A 25,841-nucleotide genomic window follows, 5' to 3' on the forward strand; every position below is an offset into this window, starting at 1 on the left:
TCTAACTCAGGCTGACCGGGAATTTAACTATGTAGTCTCACGGCGGCCTTGAACTCACAGCGATCATAGCAAGTGCCACCACGCCCGGCTAGTTTCATTTTTTTGTTGTTGTTGTTTATTTTTATTTATTTGAGAGCGACAGACAGAAAGAGGCAGATAGAGAATGGGCGCGCCAGGGCCTACAGCCACTGCAAAAACTCCAGATGTGTGCGCCCTTTGTGCCTCTGGCTAACATGGCTCCTGGGGAATAGAGCCTTAGGCTTCACAGGCAAGTGCTTAACTGCTAAGCCATCTCTCCAGCCCTAGTTTCATTTTTAAATTAATTATTTATTTATTAGAGGGGAGAGAAAGAATGGGCATACCAGGGCCTCTAGCCACTGCAAACGAACTCCAGATGCATACACCACCATGTGCATCTGGTTTACATGGGACCTGAAGAATTGAACCTGGGAACTTAGGCCTCACAGGCAGGCACCTTATCCACCAAGCCATCTCTCCATCCCTGGTTTCATTTTCTTTTAAAAAAATTTGAAGCCAGGTGTGGTGGCACACGCCTTTAATCCCAGCACTTGGGAGGCAGAGATAGAAGGATCGCCATGAGTTCAAGTTCACCCTGAGACTACATAGTGAATTCCAGGTCAGACTGGGCTAGAGTGAGACCCTATCTAAAAAAAATTAAAAAAAAAATTGGACACTGGGCATGGTAGTACATGCTTTTAATCCCAGCACCAGGGAGGCAGAGGTAAGAGGATTGCCAAGAGTTCGAGGCCACCCTGAAGACTACACAGTGAATTCCAGGTCAGTGTGAGAGTGAGACCCTACCTCGAAAAACCAAGAAGTGCTACAGCAGAGTGTCCGAACACATGAATCCTGTCAGCTATGTCCTCAATGGTAACCTCCACCTGTCAATCATGGTGGAGCCAGTGGAATGGAGAGGAAGGGAGATCTCCTGGGATCCTACCCCATCCCACGCACAAGGATACAGGTACCCATGTCCCAAAGAACCGCCCCAACTGAAAAACTGGACTCAGAGGAACAGGCAGAGTAAGGTACTAATGTTTTTAATACAGTCTGATCAGAACAATTCACATCACAAGTTCAACCTGGGCTTACTCATGTGTGACAACCAAGGTACACTATGTCCCTACTTGCGGCTCTCCTACCTTTCTGGTCCCCAATGACACCAAAACCCCCTTCCTGATCAGACTGGTTATTTTTTCTTTTAATTTTTGCATAAAACTATTTCTTCCATAGACTTCAAACAATCAACTAGCCAAGTTAATTATGGTACATCTAAACAAAGTTTAATACTAACCCTAACGTGTGACTGCGGTTTACAAAGAGCTCTGTATCACCTGGAATAGCTTTCAGTAGCAATTCACTACAACTGGTTCTAAATAATAACAATAATAATAATAATAATAATAATAATAATTAGAGAATTAAAACCCAACAGCAAGTTGAATAGTTAAAATCATGTAAGAACTGGAATTTGGGGTGGAGGTGTCCTCAATAGCTGAGCTTATCCTGGCAGTGAAATGCAAGCCTCCAGCGGGGCTCAGGAAAACCAGGAGCCCTCTAGGCCAAGGGCTAAGCTCAGAAGGCTCTGGGAGGACACTCATCCCATGGTCCGTGGGATGCTGTAGGCTTCTGGCTTCCTTTAAAAAAAAAAACAAAAAACAGTTGGGCATCATGGTTGTATGAGAGGCTGGAGACCCTCCTGTGATTTCTTTTGAGGGCTACAGGAAGGAGGAATGAGGAATTAGAGAACTGGAGAAGGATCAAAACCACTGAGGTCCTAGAGTGGGACTTGGGATCACTAAGAACCGAGCACCAGACATACTGGCTTCTGGTCACTAGGGGAAACCAGGGCTGGTGCTGCCTTAAGAGGCCTATGTAGTGTTTTCTGTCATTGTCCCATACAGGCTCTCACGGGTATTTCTGCAGAGTAGCAGATGACGAATCTATTTCTAAAGACCATTGGGGGGATGGGTGGTGGAAGTGAGAGTGGGGTGGGGGATGGGGGTTTAAAAAACAAACAACAACAAAAAAAAAAACGAATAAAAATCTCTCAGCTACAGAACCCAAAGACATCACTTCCCTCCGCATTCACAGCATGTTTTCCAGCAGTCCCCAGAGGCTGTTTGTGTGGGGACAGCTTCGTTCTCACTTCCCTTCAGGCCCCACGGGCTGCGGGTCCGCCTCGGGATCTACTAAAGACGACGCAAACGCCGACTGGACAATCTGAAACCCGAAGGACTCGAGGAGAGACATGTTCTGCTGGGGAGAGAAAGGGGAACCAAGGGCAGGTCCCAGGTCCCCCAGGGGTCCCCCGAGGGACCGGACATGCACCTTCTGGATGTGTTTGTTCAAGTAGGACTTAGAGCGGAAGAAACTCCCGCATTCGGGGCACGGGTACTTCTTCTCGCCGTCGGACTCCACTTTGTTTTTAGGGACTGCCACGTCGCAGGAGAAGGAGCCGTTGGCGCTCTGCTTCTCTGGCGTCTTCAGGTCACTGGCGTCCGAGAGGTCACCGTAGGAGTCGGAGCTCTCAATCAGATCCTGATGTGAGCATTTCTGGCCTTCTGTGAGAAAAAAAACAGAACAAAACAAAACAGGGCATGGGGTGAGGCCAGGCTTTGGAGGCGCCCCCTCCTGGAGGGGTCACAAGAGGCCAGCTCACTGGCCCGCGGAGGGCAGCCGACGGCCAGCCACTGCCCTGGCGGAACCCACGGAGGTTCGGCTGGTCTGTCTGGGTGCCTGTGGCACCTTATGGGGGAGAGGCAGCAGGGCCCCGGGGCCCCTGGCTTCCCTCGCTGTGGACTCTTCATGCAGATGTGCACACGTCAGTCACCATCACCTTAGCCTGCTTCAGTGAAGGCAGACAGAGAGGGGATCCCTATGCCTGTGCCCAGAACAAGTCAAAGACCCCCCCCACCACCACCACACACTTTCTCCCAGTTCCTAGGCACTCTCCTGGTGTCACTGGGAGGACAGCTACTCTGGTGTCACCGAGCAGGTGTATCAGAGGCTTGTCTCCTGCACCCGATGAGCTGCCACCCTCACGAGGGCAGGCAGAACAGAACCGGCACCGTGAGGCCCTCCGTTCATGGCGCTGACAGAAACCAATCGAGACACAAGAGCTCTGCCTTCCACTCTCCTCCTCGACACAACCCTGCACGGGCCATGCAGCCGAAGCACACGTTAAGAGCACACAACCCTGAGGAGCTCCGTCAGCTGGGCGTTTTCCATTCGGGACCCGGGACAAGCCAGGCCGAGAGACGAAAAACTCACTGTCCTGAGAGCCCTAGGCAGCACGAGGGTCTGCTACCAACCAGCGGCTTCCTGCCTAAGTCCAGAGAGCCATGCCAGGAGAGGAGGTCTGTGATGGGAGCATGGAGCATGCCATCTCTACCATCTGCCATGCCCCCGGCCTCAGTTGCTAGGAGGAGGCACCACCACCACGACACACCACCAAAGCAGCCTGAGTCCAGGAGCCCGGAGAGCCCGGAAGCTCTGGGCAAACCAACCTTCAGCCAGAGGCGCTCGCGGAACTAGCTCATTTACTGCCATGCAGCTCACAAACACAGCCAAGAGGCCCTCCGGAAAAGTGTGGCAACCTGGCACCTCTACCACAGAAAGAAGCCAGCCTTTGGCTCCCACCCACCTTGCCTACAGAGGGGAACAACGGGAGCAGCTCCACGTCACCCTGCACCAGCGAACAGGCCCAGAGTGACTCGTCATGCAAGGTTTCTCTTCCAGCCCTGGGCCTGGGGCATCCCTGCAGGGCTCCAGACTCTACGGGTTGGCCAGGAGGGAAGAAGGAGGAGGGCTGGGGGAAAGAGGAGGTGGGTGTCTGGACGTTGGCAATGCCCTAAAACGTCACTTGCTATCTTAAGAGTGAGATTCCCATGGTGGGTTTTTAATCCTGGAGGCCACGGCCGCTCAGATCTCTGGCACCCAGAGCAGCCTTCCTGCCTTCCCCACACCCAGCCCAGTGCCCCACAACACAGTCTGCGCAGAGAAGCAAAGTGCAGAGCGAGGGGGGTCTCTTGCCTTTGTTGCCATAGGTCCTGGCGCAGTGGAACGCTGCTCCCCCATTCGGGATGGGCTCCTGGTGCCTGGAGACCTGGGGAAGGGGAACACCGTGGTGGGTTTTAACATGGACCTTTAAGTAGGAGGCAGAGGAGAAACCTAAACAAGACAAAAGGAGATGAGATCCCGCGGCCTGCAAGAGACACCTCTCTGCTCCCCCGCGCCTTGCCTCCGGCCGCTCTGGCTAACATTTCCCAGGTCGGCTGTACCTAGACAGGGACCCCCTTCCTTGACCCAAACTAGCTGCAACCACATGAGCCACACAGCCAGAACGGAGTGTGTCACAGCTTCTCTGGGGCACCTTCTCTAAGGCTATCTTGAACAGCCTCGTCTGGGCTTGCTTGGTGTCTCAGTGACAGGTGATCTGAGGAGATACGGCCTCGGCCTGGTACAGCTGCAGAGACCATTGGCTAAAAATGTGGTCAGACAAGAATGTGGGGCTCCAGCCAGGAGAATGCCTATTTAGCACTCGAAATAGGGGAAGCAGATGGGAGATAAAATACAATCACTAGGGAATGCCTCTGGGAATCCCAACCTTCTACCTGTTAGGGTATGTTCGATTTCATTAACTTTCCCACCTTCAGACTAACTGGATCTACGAACTACCTAGACCTTTTGAAAAGAATGAACACAGTTATGTTAAAGAGGGCACGGTCTTATTCCCCGAGGGTCTTTTTGGTTTGGTTTTGGAGCAGCCGCTGCCAGGTTCCCTCAGAGAAGAGACAAGGCTGACCTCAGTTCGCCTTGATTCTGAGGGTGGAATCCAGCCATCTTGCAGTGGCTCCAGCTTATCTCCAGTGCTTCCGTCAGTTAGGGCCACCACATAGCTCAGGCTGGGAAGAGTAGATCTTGGGCCAACTTCCACCTTAGCCACAAGTCCAAGGGTGGCAGCCACAGAACCATGTAGGTCAGTCAAGAGGATTCTGACTTGCGTTTCACAGGAAGATTTGCCATTGAATCCCACCACAGTCAAAGATCAGAAAGAGCCATCAGCAGGAACCAAAGTTTTTAGGCCCACTTGGGGTACCAATCTGTAAAGCATATTTGCAGGTATTTCTTTTGTTTCCTTTTAAAACTACAAACCACACAGTCACAGGATCACAGAGTCAGAAGCTGGGGTATATTATATAATACCTGCACAAAGATTTTTTTTGTGTGTGTGGTTTTTCGAGGTAGGGTCTCACTCTAGCTCAGGTTGACCTGGAATTCACCATGTAGTCTCAGTGTGGTGTGTTTAAAATACATATATATATTATTTTTATTTATTTATTTGAGAGAGGGAGAGAGAGAGAATGGGAGCACCAGGGCCTCTAGCTTCTGTAAACGAGCTCCCATACGCATGCGCCCCCTTGTGCAATTGGTTTACATGGGTTCTGGGGAGTCGAACCTGGGTCCTTTGGCTTCGCAGGCAAGCGCCTTAACTGCTAAGCCATCTCTCCAGCCCATAACTTGTTTTTATAAAGTCTAGGGGTTATGTGGCTCACTCAGTAGGATGGCTGCCTACCGTGCATGATGTCTTGTATTCCGTCCATGGTACCACTTAAAATGCTCACCTGCCAGGCACATGGCACACATCTTTGAATCCCAGCATCTAGGAAGCCTAGGTAGGAGGACTGCCATACATTCTAGGCCAGGCTGGAGTAAGACTCTAATTCAAAAAAAAAAACCAATAAACGCACATAGTGGTGCACGCCTTTAATCCCAGCACTCAGGAGGCAGAGGTAGAAGGACAGCTATGAGTTTGAGGCCAGCCTGAGACTACATAGTAAATTCCAGGTCAGCCTGGGCTAGAGCGAGACCCTACCTTGAAAAACAAAACAACAAAAAGAAGTCTAAACTGCCACAGTATTATGTATGTATGTATATGTATTTTTTTTTTTTTTTTGAAGTAGGGTTTTACATGAGCCCAAGCTGACCTGGAATTCACTATGTAGTCTCAGGCTAGCCTCAAACTCATAGCTATCCTTCTACCTCTGCCCCGAATGCTATTATTAAAAGAGCATTGGCATGCCAGGGCCTCTAACCACTGAAGTCCAGGTGTGTGCACCAACTTGTGTGTATGTGACCTTGCACATGTTTCACCTTAGGCAGCTGACTTACTTGGGATCTGGGGAGTCAAATGTGGGTCCTTAGGCTTTGCAGGCAAGTGCCTTAATGGCTAAGTCATCTCTCCAGTCCCCAGTTTTTTTTGTTTATTTTTATTTATTTATTTATTTGAAAGTGACAGACACAGAGAGAAAGAGGCAGATAGATAGATAGATAGATAGATAGATAGATAGATAGATAGATAGAGAATGAATGGGCATGCCAGGGCCTCCAGCCACTGCAAACAAACTCCAGACATGTACGCCCCCTTGTGCATCTGGCTAACGTGGGTCCTGGGGAATCGAGCCTCGAACCAGGGTCCTTAGGCTTCACAGGCAAGCACTTACTGCTAAGCCATCTCTCCAGCCCCCCAGTTGTTTTTTTTTAATTAATTTATTTATTTGCAAGCAGAGAGAGATTGAGAGAGGAGAGATAGAGAATGGGTATTCCAGGGACTCTAGCCACTGAAAAACAAACTCCAGACACGTGTGCATCTGGCTTACGTGAGTACTGTGGAATCGAACCTGGGTTATTTGGCTTCGCATGCAAGCACTTTAACTGCTAAGCCATCTCTCCAGCACCTCTGGCTTTGTTTTTAAGACAGGATCTAACACTGTAGCCCATGATGGCCTCAAACTAAAGCCTCCTGAGGGCTGGGATTACAGGTATAATCCTCCATGCCCAGCTATCCAGGGCATTTTGAATGCTGCTGGAAGTATTACAAAGGCTGTATTACAAGTATTATGAAGCATTTAGCAAATGTTGATTGATGGCACACAGGAGCCAGCACTTTGCACTTCTAACCTGCAGAGTTCCCCTAATACTCTCCAATTATGATCACACCCATTTTACAGATGAGTAAGCAATACACTTGGTGGTTTGAAGTAATTTTCTTTTTTTGAAAAATTTTTTTTGGTTTTTCAAGGTAGGGTCTCGCTCTAGTCCAGGCTGACCTGGAATTCCCTGGGTAGTCTCAGAGTGGCCTTGACCTCACAGCAATCCTCCTACTTCTGCCTCTCCAGTGCTGGGATTAAAAGCATGCACCACCATGCCCAGCTTTTGAAATTGGGTTCTGGGGAATCGAGTGTGGGTCCTTTGGCTTTGTAGGTAAGCGCCTTAACTGCTAAGCCATCTCTCCCCAGCCCTTGAAATAATTTTCAGTCACATGTATGGCCACTAAGTAAGAGAGCCTGGACTCACTCCAAGCCTGGGACTGTGTGCCACCAGAACTTGGCCCTTAACCACTGGCAAGCCTCTTTCATGGCCAGGTGCTAGTATCTGCTGTGCTTGGCAGAACCAGCTGTCTTGAGCTTGAGTGTTGGGGCCAGACTGGCAGGGCCCAGGTAAACACCGGGAAGAACGCAGCTTGTCAGGAATGAGTAGGCAAGAAGGCAAGGCTAAAGGGAACAGGCTGTTAGTCCTGGCTCCTGGGTTGGCACTATGAAGACCTCCAAACCCAAGCTGAACAGGAGACACTGTTCTCTGGCCTCCAGCAAAAGGCATTAGAACTTTCTGATACCATGATGCCGCTTGACTTGGGGATTTTCCTTTCTTTCGTTTCTTTTTTTTTTGGTTTTTCAAGGTAGGGTTTCATTCTAGTCTAGACTGACCTGGAATTCACTCTGTATTCTCAGGGTGGCCTCAAACTCATGGCGATCCTCCTACCTCTGCCTCCTGAGTGCTGGAATTATTCCTTTCTCTCTCTTTATTTTTCTTTTTTTCTTTTTCTTTCTTTCTTTCTTTCTTTTTTTTTTTTTTGAGGGAGGTAGGGTCTTGATCTAGCCTAGGCTGACCTGGAATTAACTATGGAGTCTCAGGGTGGCCTTGAACTCATGGCAATCCTCCTACCTCTGCCTCCCGAGTGCTGGAATTAACATTGTGTGGGAATTTTCTTTTGGTTTTTAATCCCTTTGGGGCTTCTGAAGTAGCGTGAAACCTTCCCTATGGCATGCCACAGCAGGTTCGGTGCAGTCAAAGTCGATGGCAAAGGAGAAAAGAGTGCACCAGGAATTAATTCTATTTACTCCTCATAGGGAGGGCTGTGCCAGGGGAATACAGCAGATGCTCAGTAAAAACTTCCTGCATATTCCTGAAAAACATTCCGAGGAACGCGTGGCTGGATCCTCTAACTTTTCCCCTAGCTGCAGTCTGTACTATCTATAGCAAACTTGCTTGGCAGGGCGGCAAGAATAGATCCACAGCTGCCTCTTAAAGCCCGGAATTTAAACCCCAGCACAGCTCAGCAGGCGAGTGCCGGAGAAGCTGGGTTTCCGAGCGGAATGCATCTCTTAGCTGGAATTCTAACCTCGGGCCCTCCGTTCACCACTTAACCAGAAGCCAGAGGGGCAGCCCGAGCCGGGCAGCCACGTGATGAAGGCACCGGGCACACATGACGCCGCTGCTACGACCCTCCCTCTCCAGGGAGGAGTTTATTAGCAAAGGCCACTGCTCCCCAGCTGGGCTCCGGTCTGCTGCTCCTGCACAGAAACGAGTTAGGCTCCACAGGGGCGCAGACATCCACGTATCGAGGTTTGCTGCTTCTGTGCCCAAAGCCAACTGGACAGTAGGGCTATGTGACACACTTGTCCCAACCGACAGGAAAAGCGCCATTTTTCTTTTCTTTCTTTATTTTTGCTTTTCTGAGGTTTTTTTTTTTTTTTTTTTTTTTTGGCTTTTTGAGGTAGTGTTTCACTCTAGTGCAGGCTGACATGGAACTCACTCTGTAGTCCCAGGCTGGCCTCGAACTCATGGCAATCCTCCTATCTCTGCCTTCCAAGTGCTGGGATTTTATAAAAGTGTGTGCTACCATGCCCAGCTTTTTTTTTTTTTTTTTTTTTTTTTTTTTTTTTTTTTTTTTGGTTTTTTGAGGTAGGGTCTCACTCTGGCCTGGGCTGACCTGGAATTCACTATGTAGTTTCAGGCGGCCTCGAACTCACGGCAATCCTCCTACCTCTGCCTCCAGAGTGCTGGGATTAAAGGCGTGCGCCACCACGCCCGACCACTTTTTTTTTTTTTTTTTTGACAGAGGGCCTTGGATGGTCTGGAACTTGGTATGTAGCACAGACTCACCTCAAACTCAAAACAATGCTCCTGCCTCCGCACCATAAGTGCTAAAATTATAGGCGTACCACCATGCCCAGTTTCCATTCCTTTTTTGTTGTTGTTGTTTCGAGATAGGGTCTCACTCTAGCCCAGGCTGACCTGGAGTTTACTATGTAATCTCAGGGTGGCCTCGAACTCACAGCAATCCTTCTACCTCTGCCTCACAAATGCCAGGATTAAACACGTGCACCACTACACCTGGCTTCCTCTCTTTTTTTGGTGTGGGGGACTCAAGGCTTTACTCTGTAGCCCCAGCTGGCTTCAAGCCCATGCTTCCCATCGGCTTCAAGTGCTGAGATTACAACAGGTGCACAAGTGTGAAGTAAGCTCAGCTCCACAAGACCTTGTTTCAAAAACAAAGAATTCTGGAGAGATAGACTAGTGGTTCCGGCACCCGCTGTGACACGTAAGGACCCAGGTTCAGGTTCCCAGTACCCACATAAAGCCAATGCACATGGTAGCCCACAAGTCTGGAGTTCGTTTGCCTTTCTCTCACTCACATAAATCATTTTTTGTTGGTTTGTTTGTTTTTGTTTTTCAAGATAGGGTCTTACTCTAGCTCAGGCTGACCTGGAATTCACTATGCAGTCTCAGGGTGGTCTCAAACTCAGGGTGATCCTACCTCTGCCTCCTGAGTGCTGGGATTAAAGGTGTGCACCACCACACCTGGCTTAACATGTCTTTTTTTTTTTTTTTTTTAATTACTGGTATTGAAAAATCTTAGAAGGCACCTGTAAGTGCACCTGGTCCAAGCTTACCTGTCATGACCAGCTGGCTAATATTTAGCCTTTGCTTGAACTCTGAGAGATGAGAATGTGTGTTTGTGTATTTGTTTGGCAGTGCCAAGGGCCGAAGGCAAGGCCTCGCACGTGCCGGGCAAGTGCTTTACCAGCGCATGCCCTCGCCAGCCAGAAGAATGAATCCCCACCTACATGAGCAATGGCTGCAGTCATACCCTTGGGGGCTGCAAAGCAGAGGTAGGGGGATCACTGTGAGTTCAAGTCCACGCTGAGGCTACATAGTGAATTCTAGGTCAGTCTAGGTTACAGCGAGACCCTTCCTTGAAACCCCTCCCCCACCCCCCCCAAAAAGAACCTATCTTCTTTCTGGAAAAAAAAAAAAGCCTTTCCTTATTATGTTTTGTTTTTTTTTTTCTCCCCAAGGTATCCTCTAGCCTAGGCTGACCTGGAATTCATAATACAGTTCCAGGGTGGCCTCAAACATACAGTGATCCTCCTACCTCTGCCTCCCTAGTGATCGCATTAAGGGTGTGTGCTACCACACCTGGCTACTTTTTAAGATATCTTTATTTATTTATTTTTGTTTTTTTTTTTTAATATTTATTTATTTATTTATGAGAGAAAGAAAGAGGCAGATAGAGAGAATAGGAGCACCAGGGACTCTAGCCACTGCAAACGAACTCCATATGCACATGCCACTTTGTGCATCTGGTGAAAAGAAAATGGGTCTTTCAGCTTCACAGGAAAGTGCCGTAACCACTAAGCCATCTCACTAGGCCTTTATTTATTGATTTGAGAGAGAAAGAGAAAGAAAAAAATGGGTGTCCTAGGGCCCCTTGCTGCTGTAAGTGAACTCCAGATTCATGTGCTACTTTGTGCATCTGGCTCTACATGCCTACTGAGGAATCAAACCCAGACCACCAGGCTTAGCAAGCAAGTGCCTTTAACCCCTGGACCATCTTCCTACCATCCTTCTTTTCTCTTGATTTTTCTTCCTTTCTTTCTTTCTTTCTTTTTTTTTTTTTTGGTCTCTTCTTATTTCTGCCTAGAGAATGAGTCCAGAGAGGTAGCGCCAAGCTTCTTTTCTGATAAAGGCTACAATTACTTTCTCTTCTTAGCTCACAGCATGAGTTGGACCCAAGTATTCTTTAGCCTTTCTTGAGGAAAAGGGTCTTCTGGCTTTGACTCCTGTCTAGCCATTATCCAGATATAGTCTTGATGGATTCTGGCTTTACTCTTCTCAGTTCCACACCCCAGCCATATGTAGCTTGTGGCTGTTGCCCAAATCCTCTTTAGCTCTCAAGGAAAAATCCTTTTTTTTTTTTTTTTTTGATTTTTTGATTTTTTGAGGTAGGGTCTCACTCTAGGTCAGGCTGACCTGGAATTCACTATGTAGTCTCAGGGTGGCCTCAAACTCATGGCGATCCTCCTACCTCTGCCTCCCGAGTGCTGGGATTACAGGCGTGCACCACCACGCCCGGCTTCAAGGAAAAATCTTGACGTGTACACACACCGTGTCTGAGCTGGGCTGACGTTCCCGCTGCTGCTTGCTGACCTCAGCTCTTCCCATCTTCCCTCAGCAGGAGTCTGAAGAGCTCTGGCTCTCTGGTCTCATTTCTGTCTTAACTCAGTCATCTGGGCTGGGCTTTTCCGGTGTTATCATTAGCATACATTTTTACTGTTTTTTTTTTTTTAAGCTCTGGTAACTTCAACATTGAAAACACGACAGAAGTCTTATGGGTGGCATATCACAGCAGACTTAAGAGTTATTTGCGGGTGGTGCCAGGAAGCCAGGTGAGGTAGGACGAAGCAAGGAAGAAGCCAGCGTGTTCTAGGGCCAGGGCAGTCCCCCTGCCCTCACTAGCCCACTGTTGGCTCCCAGAGGGAAGCTCCTGCCAGAAAGTGTCAGAAAATAGGACAGGCAGCTTAAGCTGCTTTAATTACTACCTGCCTGCATTCATTCACCCAGCAGGTTTCTTGGAATAAACACTAACATCAATGGCCTTACAGGGAAACCTCTGGTGTGTAGACTCAGGGAAGCAGCCAGTTCCAAGACACCCAAGAAAACCCTCCACCAGGAACCTCAGGGCACATGCAGACAGCACAGGCACCCTAGGAGTCCAGCCAAGGCCTGTGGGGAGGGGGGGCACTGTGCCTGTTCAAGCCCATGTCAGCAAGTGGCATCCTTCCTACCACTGTTACACAGCATACGGGCAGGGGCCTCCCAAGGGTGCAGCACTTTATGGATTCACAGAACCTTCACCTACCTTGTCTCTGAGAATCCTCACAGTAACTATGAGATGGGAAGGGGTGGAATTTCTTAACTCTGAGAAGAAACTGAGGCTTGAAGGGGAAGGGGAACTAAGACCACACAGCAACGGGCTGGGATTAAACCCCAAATCCTTTAACTCCTGGTTCAGTGCTCACCCCAATAATCCATACCCCAGACTTACAAAACACAATGGGACAAACGTGTCCCCAAGGAAACAAACACATTCCAGCAACATCCCCTTCTGGTCAAAGCAAGCAAACTGGGCACAGTCTTTCTGATGCCCACACAGACACCAGCCCCGACCTCTGTCAGCACAGACGCTGGGCTTTTTGCAAACACCAACTTCCGGAAATTCCAACGGCCACCTAGACCCAGCAGAACCTCAGGGGCAGGCCTGGCTTCACCCAACACAACAAGGCTGCCATGGCTACACAGTAACTACCTCGGTCAACCTCAGCCTCCAGCACACCGCCCTGCTCAGAACACCTTCCACTTTCCTCTCCCAGGAAGGCCACACACTACCAGTTCTGACTCTCTTTTAAGCATGTGTGTCGGAAAGTGCCTGTCTGCTCATCTCCAGACTCACGCTCTTCCTTTGCCAGTGAGCCAGCTGGCAAAAAAAAAAAAAAAAAGCTTTGTAACAGGACACCCCCAAGCCCCCCCCCCCGCTACACACATACACATCCCACTTTGGGGATCCTCACCAACCTCAGCAGTTGAATAGCATCTTGCCACCTAAGCACCAGGTGTGTTTGAACCCAAACGTGAGAACAATCTCTTTCCTGCTCCAGTCTGCTGGCCCCTTGAGACCTCCTGTTTCAAGCACCCCACACTTCCTGGAAAGGAAGGAGCCTCGAACAGCTAGCTGGGGGATGATGGAAGGGAGGGGCTGTCAAGGCACCCCCCGAGTCTCCCACACAAGCTCAGGCCCCTCCTCCGAGGCGAGGGGTCAGTGGGGAAAGGTTACCTCGGTTACAGATACTGCAGAAGTTGCTGGACCCCTCGCTGTGCTTCTTCAGGTGGTCGGCCATGTACGCCGCCCGCAGGTACTTCCCGCACACCTGGCAGGGCACCTTGTCTTCATGACAGGCCAGGTGGGAACGCAGACGGTCTCGGGTGGCAAAGGAAGCGTTGCAGGTCTGCGTGCAGAGAGGAAAAGAACGGGCTGAGAAAACGGGCATTCTGATCACCTGACCAAGTGACAGCAGGAAGCAAGCGAAAGGAGCTGCTGGCCACCTCGTGGAGTCCCGCCATCGGACCGCCGGAGGGTTTGGCTGAGATTCAAAATGTCAAGTGAGCCGGGGTGTGGCGGCGCATGCCTTTAATCCCAGCACTCGGGAGGCAGAGGTAGGAGGATCGCTGAGAGTTCAAGGCCACCCTGAGAATACATAGTGAATTCCAGGTCAGCCTGAGCTAGTGTGAGATCCTACCTCGAGAAACCAAAAAAAAAAAAAAAAAAGTCAAGTGGCTGTTCTCACCTCCCATCCCTTTTCACGGGACACTGGAGTTGGAATTATTAGTTCTTTGCCACCGACATGCTCACTGAGGGAAGAGTTACGTTATTTGCTTGCTCTCCCCTCTCTCCTTTTTTTTTTAGCGACTGGGTCTCAGGTAGGCCAGCTTGGCCTCAAACTCTATGTAACTGAGACTGACCTTAAACTGATCCTATTGCCTTCATGTCCTAAGCGCTGCGACTGCAGGCGTGAGCCACCATGCCTGGCTATTTGTTCATTTAGCCACAAGGCACTGGCTGTGAGTGAGTGACAGATGAGTTTGCTGGCACATGAGCCAGTCTTCCTGTTCTCCACCCGGATTTCCCCGGGTCGCTTTTCACAAAGAATTCTGTATGTTCATTTCACTCAAATGGGACATTCATCTCGGCTACAGGGCCATGGAAAGACAGCTCATAAAACGATGGTGATTCTGCTGAAGTGATTAGAGACTGCAGGCCGCAGCGTTGGTAAAAATGTTAAGTAAGGTGGGGAAATGGTGATAAGAAGAGAACAATGACATCGGCCTACAGTATAGTGATTGAGAAGCTCTGAGCTCAGGCAGATAGAGACATAGGTCTCGCACAGCTCATCCATACAGCAGTCACAGTGTGACCACCGCTGGGAGTGTGTAACCATGGCAAGCTGTGGCCCGGCCAGGACTCTCACAGCCAGGCACCAGTGGCAGATGACTTAGTTGAAGATCAGCACATACATCCTGAGTATGAGGCCCAGGGTCCCCAGGCATTATCTTTCCCCAACATCCCTTCCTCTACTGGGGCATGCAGACACCCCAGGCTTGGGGGACAGAGAATGTCAGGAAGTCTTGAAAAGACATGAATCAAATGGCTTTTTGTTTGTTCGTTTTGGGTTGTTTTTTGTTTTTTTTTTTTTTTGAGATAGGGTCTCACTCTAGCTCAGGCTGACCTGGAATTCACTATGTAGTCTCAGGCTGGCCTCAAACTCACAGTGATCCTCCTACCTCAGCTTCCTGAGTGCCAGGATTAAAGGCATGTGCCACAACATCTGACAACCTATTTTTATTCCATGGAGGTATGGTCTCTGAATTCAAGTCAAATTGGACATGTTTCTTTTCTCTGTGTTTCTGTGTGTGTGTGTGTGTGTGTTTCCTGTTGCTCTCTATAAGGGAAAGCAACTTTCGCCCTTGCAGATGTTACTTGCAGACTGGCTGTCAACCCTATGAATCTGCCCCTATTTTCTGTTTAGAAGTGGATAGGGGTGTGGAAACTGGAGAGGTGGCTCAGCAATTAAAGGTGCTTGCTTGCAAAGTCTGATAGCCTGGGTTTGATTTCCCGGTACCCATGTAAAGCCAGGTGTACAAATGGCTCATGTGTCTCGAGTTTGTAGTCAGTGGGCAAGAGACCCTGGTGTGCTAATTTAACTCGTTCTCTGTCCATCTGTATGTCTCTGTCAAATAAAATAATAGAAGTGGATCCGGAGAACCTGAGGTCTCAAAGTGACTGAACGCTGTTACCACATATAGACATTTCTGTATAATCAGAGCAAGAGGCAAACACAGGGCTGGAATGATGGCTTAGTGGTTAAGGCGTTTGCCTGCAAAGTCAAAGGACCCAGGTTTAATTCCCCAGGACCCACATAAGCCAGATGCACAAGGTGGCGCACACGTGTCTGAAGTTTATTTGCAGCAGATAAAGTCCCTGGCGCATCCATTCTCTTTCTCTCTCAACCTGCCTCTTTCTCTCTCTCTCAAATAAATAAAATTAAAAATAAATGAAGAAGCAAACACAGGCGCTGAGGGAATGGCTCAGCAGTTAAGGCGTTTACCCATAAAGCCTAATGACCCAAGTTCAATTCTACACTATCCACGTAAAGCCAGATGCCAACAGTGACACATGTGTCTGGAGTTTGTTTGCAGTGGCTACAGGCCCTGGCGTGACCATTCTCTCTCCCTCTCTCTGTCTCTCTCCTTGCTGAGCTGAGGCCCTGAGAGGATGCAAGGCAACTGGGACGCATACGCCTGCCCTGAGTCTGTGGCCTCATCCCCTCCCGTGTCAGCAGCACATCTTGTGACTGAAAGGTGCCAAGACCCAGTATATTTGGTATCCGGGTCTCTCCTGGTACAAGAAGGTGACAGGACTTGGGTGCAGGGAAACTCCAGCTGTTAGACAACCCAGAAAGCATCTAGAAGACTCAGCCCCTGTTCACAGGTGGGCCCCACGCAGGGGCATCATGACACAAGGATGGGCCACAGTGAGAAAAACAATTCAGAATTTCCCACCCAGCCCACCAGCCCACACACCACAGCAAGGACTGTCATTGTACATCAATAGGGCAGAGGGTACATGTGTCCATCTATCCAGGGGTAAGACCTGGCTTTGCCAGTGATCCAAGGGCTACCCCTCCTGCAGTGAGGGAGATGTGCTTAAGCCTTGGAACTTGAAGGACCCGATATGAACAAGGTGTAAGATAATGGAGCTCGGCCTGGAGAGATGGCTTAGCGGTTAAGCGCTTGCCTGTGAAGCCTAAGGACCCCGGTTCGAGGCTCGATTCCCCAGGACCCACGTTAGCCAGATGCACAAGGGGGTGCACATGTCTGGAGTTCGTTTGCAGTGGCTGGAGGCCCTGGCGTGCCCATTTTCTCTCTCTCTCTCTATATATATATCTGCCTCTGTCTGTTGCTCCCAAATAAATAAATAAAAGTAACAACAACAAAAAGATAACAGTGCTCAAAGCATTCCTAACTGTCTTCCAGAATCTCTGTGGAGAGGTACGAGAGATGCCCTGTGTCTCTTGTCAACCTTCTTTTGGGATCTTCTAAAGGCTTTGCCTTGTCCTGCTTTGGTGCTCAAGATGATAGACAGCCAACCCTTAATAATCCACAAGTGTATAATCCGCCTGGGAATTAGTTAAGCAAAATTAAAATCCCAGCACTTGGGAGGCAGAGGCACTGTGAGTTCAAGGCCACCCTAAAACTACACAGTGAATTCCAGACCATTCTGGGCTAGAGGGAGACTATACCTCAACACCCCCCCCCAAAAAAAAAAAGTTCCTAGTCTTCCATTGATCATCTCTCAAGGAAGTTTAATTCTAACTTTAGTCTTAGCAAATATAATTAGAATTTTAAGTCAGGCTGGGGCAGGGTGGGGCTCACTTTTATTCCCAGCACTTGGGAGGCAGAGGTAGGAGATCACCATGTGCTTGAGGCCAACCAGGGACTACAGAGTATCAGGTCAGCCTGAGCTAGAGTGAGACCCTACCTTGAAAAAAACGAAAAGAAATGTAAGTCAGATACTGGAGTGGGGGGAGGGGAGAAGCCACAACAAAAACTTGCACCATGTTACAAAGCCGACATGAAGGAACAATTGGCTTCTCTGTATCAGGATCTCTATGGCTGGAGTCACCAAGGTTTTCTGGGCAAATTACCTAAGTGTAAGAGTCAAAGTCTAGACCTATCAGAAGTTCAGACAACACATGACCCACAGAAGGCACTAAAGGAAAACATCTCAAAGGGGATACTCAGAACCTGAGGCCACTCAGGAGAAAAGTAACCCCCCAACTTAGACAGGGAGAAGGATGCAGGATGGAAAATAACCAACCAGGGGTTGGAGAGATGTCTTGGTGGTTAAGGTGCTTGTCTGCGAAGCCTAAGGACCCAGGTTCGATTCTCCAGGTCCCAAGTAAGCCAGATGCACATGGTGGCACATGTGTCTGGAGTCCGTTTGCAGTGGTTAGAGGCCCTGGCGCGCCCATTCTCATTCTCTCTCTCCCACCCCTCTGTCTCTAATAAGTAAATAAATAAAAATAAGTCTTTAAAAAGAAAGGAAGGAAGGAAAGAAAATAGCCAACTAGCACCAGAACGTGACTTCCCAGGGTGCTTGATCGAATTCTTGTCCTGCCTGCAGCTGGGGTTCAGTCAGCCTTCTACTGGCCAGTGCTGGCCCAGCCCACTGACCACCACAATCCCTAGAGTTTTCTCATTCCTGAATCAAACATCTTGGGAAAGGGGCCCCAAGGACAAATAATGCACACCCCGGCACCAGAAGGCCTTTGAAGCCTAGCAGCCTCAGGGGAAGGCTTGAGCTGCCTTCTCATACAGCCAGGAAAAGTCCAAGAGCAGGGATTGGAGATGACTTAGCAGTTAAGGTGCTTGCCTGCAAAGCCTAAGGACCCAGGTTCGATTCCCCGCTCCCATACCTACACATAAGCCAGATGCACAAGGTGGCGCATGTGTCTAGAGTTCATTTGTGGTGGCTAGAGGCCCTATGTGCCCATTCTCTCTCTCTCTCTCTCTCTCAAATACACATTAATATTTGTTAAAACAGTAGATTGGGGGCTGGAGAGATGGCTTAGCAGTTAAGGTACATGCCTGCAAAGCCTAAGGACCCAGGTTCAATTCTCCAGTTCCCACAGAAGCCACATGCACATGGTGGCGCATGCGTCTGGAGTTCATTTGCAGTGGCTGGAGGCCCTGGTGCGTCCATTCTCACTGCCTCAAATAAATAAATAAAAATAAATATTTAAAAAAACAGTAGCATTCTTCTGCTATATCCCAATTCATCCTTTTCTAACCAACCCAAGAAGTGGCGTCACTAGAAGCAACGTAAGAGGTCTGAGGCGCCCCAGCCTTGTAACTACAGCTGAATTCCAGGTAGAGGCATGTGGGCCGGCTGAGGCAGACCTTCAAGACTCAAGGAGGCTTGTGGGTCCCTGACAAGCTTGAGGTTCCCTTGCCCTACAGATATGGCCTTCCCTCCAATCTCTGTAAGTGACCGCTCTTGTGCTCCATGACATGAGGCGATATGGAGAAGTGCTGCCTGTGCCTAGCTGGTCAGGGACTGAAAAAGAATCAACTTTCAGACAGTCACCTCTTCATGCTGGTGTTTTTAGTATACCATGCAATCCCACCCAGATGTCCCTGCTATTTAACCAAGCTGGGACACACCTGCTGGGCCAGCCCACAGCCCTTGTTATGGGAGTGAGGGAGACAGGGCCAGAGATGGGGCAGCAGTCCTCTACTACATTCTAGCGTATGCTGGAAGAGCTGGGGCAGGGCGGGAGCTGACTCATACAAGGGACAATGTCACCGATGTTATGACACAGACCAAGGACAAAACACACAAAGCCTCAAATGTTAGAATGAAAACTTTTATCATCACTCCTCATCCCCACCCCAATATTCTGCAGGGGCTAAGGGACATACTAGTGGGATCTTGGGGTCTACATTGGCTTTATCAGCCCCTAAAGCTATGTATTGGGGTAGCCCAATAAAAAGCTACTGGTTAGTTTAATTCCTGAGCAGACCAGCTTAAAAAAGAAAAAGAAAAGAAAAGAAAAAAAAAAACGCACAAAAATCAAAAACCTAATTCACCAGCCAGAAATTAAAGCAGGACCTTGTCTTAGAAGCAGGGAAGAGGGCACACAATTGGCCCTGGCTGAAGTTGTGCTAGAACGTCCCGGAATGGGAGGAGGGTGGCCAAGCCCCATTCTAGAGACCCCCCCATCTTCTGGGGAGTGAAGCAGGAGGGAGCAAACACATAAGCTAAGACTTAGTTCTTGGGAAAGCACCAACTTCCAGATTGACCCAGACAAGGACAGAGGCCCAGGGGTACCACCTCTGAAGGAGGCAAAAGAGCCTAGAAAGGAACTCAGGAGGCTACGGGAGGGGGATCCAGAGAGATACGACTTGCTACCCATATCTGGAACCCTAAGCTAGGAAAAATTCCAGAACATCCTAGGAGGCGGCTGGACACACTGAGCAGGAACCATTTTACTGGCCTCTCCCAAAAGCAAGGGTCTCAGGCTAGCCACTCCTCCCAGTCCCCTTTCACCTCTCCAGGGGAATGCAGGCTAGCCTACAGACCACTGGCTAAAGGCCCGGCTGCCCTCTGGGGTGGTCCAGCCCTGCCTCAGATATCCTGCTGGGGCTGCACAGAAGAGAGCATTGCTGGAGTGTGCTGGGCTCAGGTTTTCAAGGGCTGGGAAGGACTTTTTTAGAGAAAGGGAAAAGGCGGTGTCAGGAACCGAATGGGACGACCTCCACAAAGCAGGCTGGGCAAAGTCCCATGATGGCAGGTCGCTAGGAAGAGGTTCCAGGGGTGGCAGGCCGCTGCTGCTCCCAACCCACACCTAGAAAAAGGGCAGAGAGTGCAGGTTACCCCCCCAGGCCACCGGGCACACCCCCACTGCCCTCTGGGCTCCTCCTAGCCTGCCTGGGGCTGCTTAGCATACTACCTGGGAGTCAGAATGGGCTCTGTGATGACAGAATCGGACAGAGACAGAAGACAGCAAATCAAAGACAGATCCCAGCGGGCCCACCCTGGGGTGCTGTCCTTGGGAGAACCTTCCTAGCCTAGGGTCTATGAACATAGTCTACCCCCGGCCCCTGAGGACTCTCTGCCTCAAGACAGCACGTCCATCCCTCCCTAAAAGCGGCCCCAGTTCCTTCTTGCCAACGGGTTAAGGAGAAGCAGTTTGTTCCTGCCGGAAGTTGTAGCACGTGCCCAGGAGCCCTGTCTTGTCCTTAGCTGGGGGCACTTGGCCCGAGAGAAGGGAGACAATGAAGAAGACAGGTGTGTTTTCCCACTACACAAGAACTGCGCAGTGGCCAGGAAAGGAAACTCAATTTTCTGGGTGCCAGCGGAGTCCCAGATACTATTCAAGATGACAAGGGTGAAAATCCAGTCCAGCACCCCCACCTGCTGCCCCACGGGAAGGGAATACCTCGCTCTCCGGTCCTCCTAAACCTCTCGCTGTTGGTGCGCACAGGGCTTGTGATGGGTTTATAGAGGTGCCAGTGTCGGGAGGTGAGACCAAGCCCCCTACCTCCTGCCTCCCTGCAGCCTCATGCCTTAAGCTGAGGGGCTCCCAGAAAGAGTTCCCACTCAACTCCGAGCAGGGGGAAGGTGGGTGGTTGGGATGGCCAAGAAGCCCATCTGAAATCCCTGCAAGTCCGTACAAATTCCCAAGAACCTACAGCCAGGCCTTGAAAGGTACCACGTCCCCCAGGACAACTCTTGTGCACGCAGCCTAGCATCCATGGGGCCAGCAGACACCGGCAGAGGAAAGTCAGGCAACAGAATGGATGGAGTATACCGAGACCAAGCGACCAAACAAAGAGGGTCAGAGGGAAGCTGGAGGGACAGGATGCGAGGTGCGTGTGGGTAAAGCAATGGCAGAGTCAGTACACACAGCAGCTCACTCATGGCCAGGTCTGAGAAAGCAGCGACTTTCTCCTTCTACCCATCTCTCTGCCCTGGCCCAGCCCCTACCTGACACTTGTGAGGCCGCTCAGAAGTGTGCACCTGCTTGATGTGTCCGTTCAAGTGATCAGGCCTGGAACAAGAGAGAACCAAGAGAAACTTTTTAGGACAAGATATCAGAAGACGGGCACCAACTTGGCAAGACCCCACTCTACACACACACACACACACACACACACACACACACCCTGCTAGAAAGGACTCCAACTCTCCCACCCTAGCAAGACAAAGAAAAGTCACCACTCAGCTCTGGCTACATAGGCCCAGCCTCTTGGCCTGCCTTTTTTTTTTTTTTTCTCCTGAGGGTGGGAGTAAGGGGAAGCCAGTGTTTCTCTCTGATCTTGCCTCCCCCCCACACCCCAGCAGAAACTCAATGATTCTAGGAACCAAGGCAGCAGCTTTCGAATAAGACAGGGCTGCTTTGCATCGTAGGCCTTTCTGGGAGGGGGCTGTGTGTGTGTGTGTGTGTGTGTGTGTGTGTGTGTGTAATTCATTGTCCAGGCTAAGCCCCTTAGAAACTCAGCATTCCCCTCCCCCCAGCTTCTCCAGCCACAGCAGCCAATGAATGCCACCCAGATGGAATTCAGTCCCCAGAGGCCAGAGATGGAGCCTTAAGTCCCCAGCTGGGCTGGTATGCCAGATGCCCGCCAGAGCAGGTGGGCAGGGGCTGTCTGACCGGTAAGACTGGTTCCTGGTTGGGGCCGCTCTGAGGGAGTTCCCTGCTCCTAGGGTTACACACACAAGGGTACTCGGGATTGAAGTGAAAAGCAACCCTTTATTCAAAATTCTCAAAGAGAAAAACAAACCAGCACCCTACTCCCAGACAGAACAGGTTCTCAGTTCTCCGAAGGCTCACTAGAAAGTGAGTTGAAAGGAGGTGTGCCTGCCTTCCATTCTGGCTCAAGAACCTATGGAAAACCCGTGGGTTCTCTGGGTTCTAGAGTCACCAGGTGAGCGCAGATCAAAGATCAAGGAACTGCAGCTTCAGAAGCAGCCCTGGGAGCCCGGCTTTTAAGTCTCCCCATCCCAGGGTCATGTGGGGGGAGGGGGAAAAACTGGAGCCTACTGATTCAGGACTCTGCTAGAACTCTCTGCGTTGCAGGATCTAGGGAGGAGGCTAAGAAGTCCCAGATGCACTTGTTCCAGTCCCACCCTCAGCAGCCATTCAAGCGAGGAAAGTCGAGGGAGGAGCCCAGCCTCCCGCCCCCAGAGGGGGCCCCACGCCTGGTGCCGGAAACACAAAGAGAACCCAGGGAGAAGAATGGCGAAGCCCGATGGCTCTGGCCTGAGGAATCCGGCCCCTTCCAACAGGCCTCTCCCAGAGGAGGAGTGCAGAGGGCACAGCAAGGAAGAGCCGCGGCTCTTGGCCATACCATTTCAAAACCAGGGCCCTTAAGACACTCTGCTTAAATCCAGCAGGATCTGTAAGGCCCAGTGACCTCCACCACACCACACCTCCCCAGATCTGGCCAAAGGAGCTGGACCGTGTGGCAGAAGGGAGACAGGGCACGGCAAGGGAGTGGGTGGGAGGTGGTGCATTCTCACCTGGAGAATCCTTTCCCACAGCTCTGGCAGATGTATGGCTTGCCCACAGACCCATCGTGGGACCGCACATGGTAGGACATGCGGTCTTTTCTCTTGAACCGTAGACCACACACGGGGCAGGAGTAGGGCTTCTCTCCAGAGTGGGACAGCTTGTGCCGGTTGAGATGGTACACGTCGCGGAAGATCTTGCCACAGATTTCACAGGCCACCTGCTTCCTGGTCCTGCTCCTCTTTCGCGGGCCGTCAGGGTCCTCAGAGATGGGTAGCCCATTCTCGCCCAGCCTCGGAGGAGGAAGATCAATGTACCCCAACTGGAGGCTGGTGACACCGTGTTGGGCCTCATGCTGCCGGAGTCGGTTGGCATCAGTGAACACCTTGCCACACAAGCCACATGGAAGAATGCCTGCTTCCCTCAAGCCCCCCGGGGACCCAAACATTGAGTCCGGCAGGTTGGCCTTCCTTGGGCGTCCCCGGCCTCGCTTGCTAGTCAGTGGAGGGGTATTGGATGCCACGTTGGGGAATGGGGATGTCAGCAGTTGGGGGGACAGGGGTCCGGCCACCATGGGCAAGCGGTCCACCCCAGGTAACACAGGCAGGGAAGCTTGGCCTGCAATAGCTGCTGCACCTGTGGCCCGAGCAGCCTCCTCCTCAGGTTGTATGCTGCCGGCAATACCATTGCTGTTGGCAGCCAAGGCTGCCCCGTTGGTCATGTCCAAAGGAAAGCCCAAGTCAGAAGTCCCAGGGGGTCGAAAGAGCATGATATCAGCCCGGGCAGGAGGCACTAAGATCTGCACGTTGGATTGTTTGATGACTTCCTGGCAGATCTCGATGACTGACCTCATCAGTAGGAACTTGGCGGCCGTCATGAGCTCGGGGAAGCTCTCCAGTCGTACCACGATGCGCGAAGTGTATGCGAAGTCCAGGATGTCCCCGAACACCTTGGAGCTGATGGTGTGCATCTCCAGCTCACGGCTGCCCCCGGCCCCGACGCCGCCGCCGCCGCCGCCGCCGCCCGGAGCTGCCGCCGCCGCACCTCCCACATCGGCGGGACCCCCGTCCGCAGCTCCCCCGTCACCCAACTGGGCGCTGAACACCGACTCGAAATACTCGCTGCAGGCGGCCAGCACGGCGCGGTGCGCCGGGAAGCTCTCGTCGCCCACCCGCAGGAGCACGTCGCAGAAGCGCCCGCCGTTTTTGCGCTGCTGGTTCAGGTTGTGCAGCATCTCCGTACTGTGTCTGCTCACCTGGTAGGTGTAGCAACCCGACGGGCCGCAGGAAGCGTCGTTGACCCGCTCCATGGCCGCCGGGCCACCGCCACCACCGCCACCCCTCCCTCCCCACTAACCCAGGGCCTGGGCACCCGCCCACCCACCTCCCCGTCCCTTCCCCACTACAACACAAGAGAAGTCAGGGTTCAGTGGGCTCAACTGGACGTGTCCACACTACACTCCCCGCACGTGCCGGCCCGGGGGTGGGAGGGAAAGCTCCCCGTGGCCTCTCGCAGGTGCGCCCAGGGCACACGCCCCCCCCCTCCTTACGCCCAAATCAGAAATGCCTAGATGGTGGGGTGCACTACCCCCCACATAGCCGCCACCACCACCACCACCACCACCCCCCGCTAGTGGATCTCGCGCGCTCCTCTCTCTTCTCCGCCTGCCCGCCTCCCTTCCTCCGTCTCTACCTTCCGGGGCGGCGGGGTGGTGGTGGTGAAAGGGGGGGGGGCGGTAAACGAGCTTAAAAGAGGTGCGCGCCCCTCTTGCAAACGCGCCTGGGCCACCTACCCTCCCGCCCGCCAGGCGGCGCCGGCGCGCAGCCAAGAAAGCGAGGGGGGGAGAGCGAGAGGGAGAGAGAGAGAGGCGCGCGCGCGCACGCGGGGAGGGGGAGGGGAGCCGGCCGCGCAGGCGCAGGCGCGCGCTCCGAGTCTTTTCCCGGGGCCCGCTGGGGGCGCGCGCTGCGTCCCCTGCAAAGCGCGAGCCGGGGCGGGGGCGCCGGAGCAGAGGAAACAAAAGGCGAAGGCGGCGGCGGCGGCAGCGGCGGCGGCGGGGCGCGCACGGGGGTTGGGGGGCGGTGGCGCAGCAGGGCCGAGTCCCGGAGCCTGGCGGTAGAAGCGGCAGCTACAACAGACGGGCGACGGCGGCGGTAGCAGCGGCAGCGGCAGCAGCAGGGTTGGGCCCTTGCCTCGGGCCAGGCGTAGGCGACGGGTTGGAGCGGCGGAGCTGCGGCCCCGGGCTCCGTGTGTTCGGAACGGAGGAAAGATGGCAGCGGCTGCACTTCCTCTTGCACTTTCACCCCTGGGGGGAGGAGAAGGAGGGGGGCGATACCAACAACACCCCCCCTCTCTCTCTCGCTTGCAGGGGAGGAAAAAAAAAGAAACGGCGAGGTCGGTGTGGGGGGCGCCCCCCGGTGCCCCCGTCCCTGCACGTGCGCGTCTGGATCTCTAGCCTGGGCCGCCCCTTGCTGCAAACTTTCCACTTTCTTTGTGCCGAGCGCCCCCCCCCCCGCACTCACTCAGCCGAGGATGCACGTCCCCCCCCTTTCCCTATTTATACACACACACCCCCCAAGCTCCGCTCCCCCCCGCTTCCTGCCCCCCCTCCCCATTCCCCAGCTCCGCCAATGCTAGCGCAGTCTGAGCCCCCGTCCGGCCCCCGCCTCCCTACCCCGCCCGCCGGGTCGGGGGCTGCAGTCTCAGCGTGTCCCCCCCGCCTCCCCTCTAACCACCACCAATGCAAACGTAGCGCCGAGCCAGCAAACCAGCTACCAACTGTCCCTCCCCTGCCCGCGGAGAGTGTGGGCGAGCGTGCGGGAGGGGGGATCTGAAACGTGCAGATCCCCCCCGCTCCAAGGCAACCTCGCTCACCCCTCAGGTCCGGCGGGCATCGGCACCTTTCCTTGCCCCGCTTAAATAGGTGAAGTCCCTAGAAGTCGCCTGCGACCCTCCGCCGGGCTTCCAAACCTAGGAAATGCCCGGGGAGTGGGGGTGGGGGGTCCTGGCCACCAGGCACAGGCGGAACCTCCTGTATCTAGCACACTGACCCAAGTGGGTGGGCTCTGCGCGCCCGGGGAAAGCTGGGGAGATAAAAGACCAGAGACCAGCCTGTCCCCTCAACCACATTGAGCTTTGTGCCCCTGGGAATGGGAAGTCACCAGCTCAGGGAAGCGACCTTATGATGGCGATGGACAAGACTAGGGACCCCTCGAGCGTCCACGCATTCTTCAGAAGGGAAATAGGAATACAGGGGTACCAGGATGGAGAAGCGCCCTCGATCTT

The 25,841-nt window shown here is 52.2% G+C and overlaps 2 protein-coding genes across 6 annotated transcripts; both read right to left on the reverse strand.

The window, feature by feature from the left end:
- Nucleotides 1-1,045: 1,045 nt before the first annotated feature.
- On the reverse strand, nucleotides 1,046-23,903 carry Patz1 (POZ/BTB and AT hook containing zinc finger 1). 5 transcript variants are annotated; one of them, XM_004664085.2, is made up of 5 exons: nucleotides 22,571-23,903; nucleotides 21,035-21,098; nucleotides 13,262-13,433; nucleotides 4,057-4,194; nucleotides 1,046-2,585 (listed from the first exon to the last, which is right to left on the reverse strand). In XM_004664085.2, exons 1-5 carry the CDS (start codon nucleotides 23,866-23,868, stop codon nucleotides 2,167-2,169), a joined length of 2,091 nt encoding a protein of 696 aa, XP_004664142.2. In that variant the 5' UTR covers nucleotides 23,869-23,903; the 3' UTR covers nucleotides 1,046-2,166. The 5 variants fall into 5 exon arrangements, with proteins under 5 accessions (XP_004664142.2, XP_004664143.2, XP_004664144.2 ...); XM_004664087.3 differs by having other exon boundaries at nucleotides 2,412-2,585; nucleotides 4,057-4,129; XM_004664086.2 differs by lacking the exon at nucleotides 4,057-4,194.
- A 285-nt stretch (nucleotides 23,904-24,188) lies between these two features.
- LOC123454041 (formin-like protein 10) lies at nucleotides 24,189-25,841 on the reverse strand. Its single transcript, XM_045132109.1, has 3 exons — nucleotides 25,431-25,841; nucleotides 24,470-24,917; nucleotides 24,189-24,251 (listed from the first exon to the last, which is right to left on the reverse strand). The coding sequence occupies exons 1-3, from the start codon at nucleotides 25,448-25,450 to the stop codon at nucleotides 24,189-24,191; spliced, it is 531 nt and encodes a 176-aa protein (XP_044988044.1). The 5' UTR covers nucleotides 25,451-25,841.

This window comes from Jaculus jaculus, chromosome 13 (assembly GCF_020740685.1).
Source record: "Jaculus jaculus isolate mJacJac1 chromosome 13, mJacJac1.mat.Y.cur, whole genome shotgun sequence".
Classification (NCBI taxonomy): Eukaryota; Metazoa; Chordata; class Mammalia; order Rodentia; family Dipodidae; genus Jaculus; species Jaculus jaculus.

What these genes read in the sequence shown, in the direction of transcription:
- LOC123454041 (XM_045132109.1), bottom strand. Translation starts at nt 25,450, where the DNA reads ATGCCCGCCGGACCTGAGGG. An exon ending in ATGCCCGCCGGACCTGAGGG is followed by an intron (nt 24,918 to 25,430) that starts GTGAGCGAGGTT and finishes CTCCCCTGCAAG; the next exon opens with CGAGAGAGAGAGGGGGGGTG. An exon ending in CGGAGCGCGCGCCTGCGCCT is followed by an intron (nt 24,252 to 24,469) that starts GCGCGGCCGGCT and finishes CCGCCCCGGAAG; the next exon opens with GTAGAGACGGAGGAAGGGAG.
- Patz1 (XM_004664085.2), bottom strand. Translation starts at nt 23,868, where the DNA reads ATGGAGCGGGTCAACGACGCTTCCTGCGGCCCGTCGGGTTGCTACACC. An exon ending in AGCGGCCTCACAAGTGTCAG is followed by an intron (nt 13,434 to 21,034) that starts GTAGGGGCTGGG and finishes CTCTGCACGCAG; the next exon opens with ACCTGCAACGCTTCCTTTGC. An exon ending in CAGGACCTATGGCAACAAAG is followed by an intron (nt 2,586 to 4,056) that starts GCAAGAGACCCC and finishes TTTTTCTCACAG; the next exon opens with AAGGCCAGAAATGCTCACAT.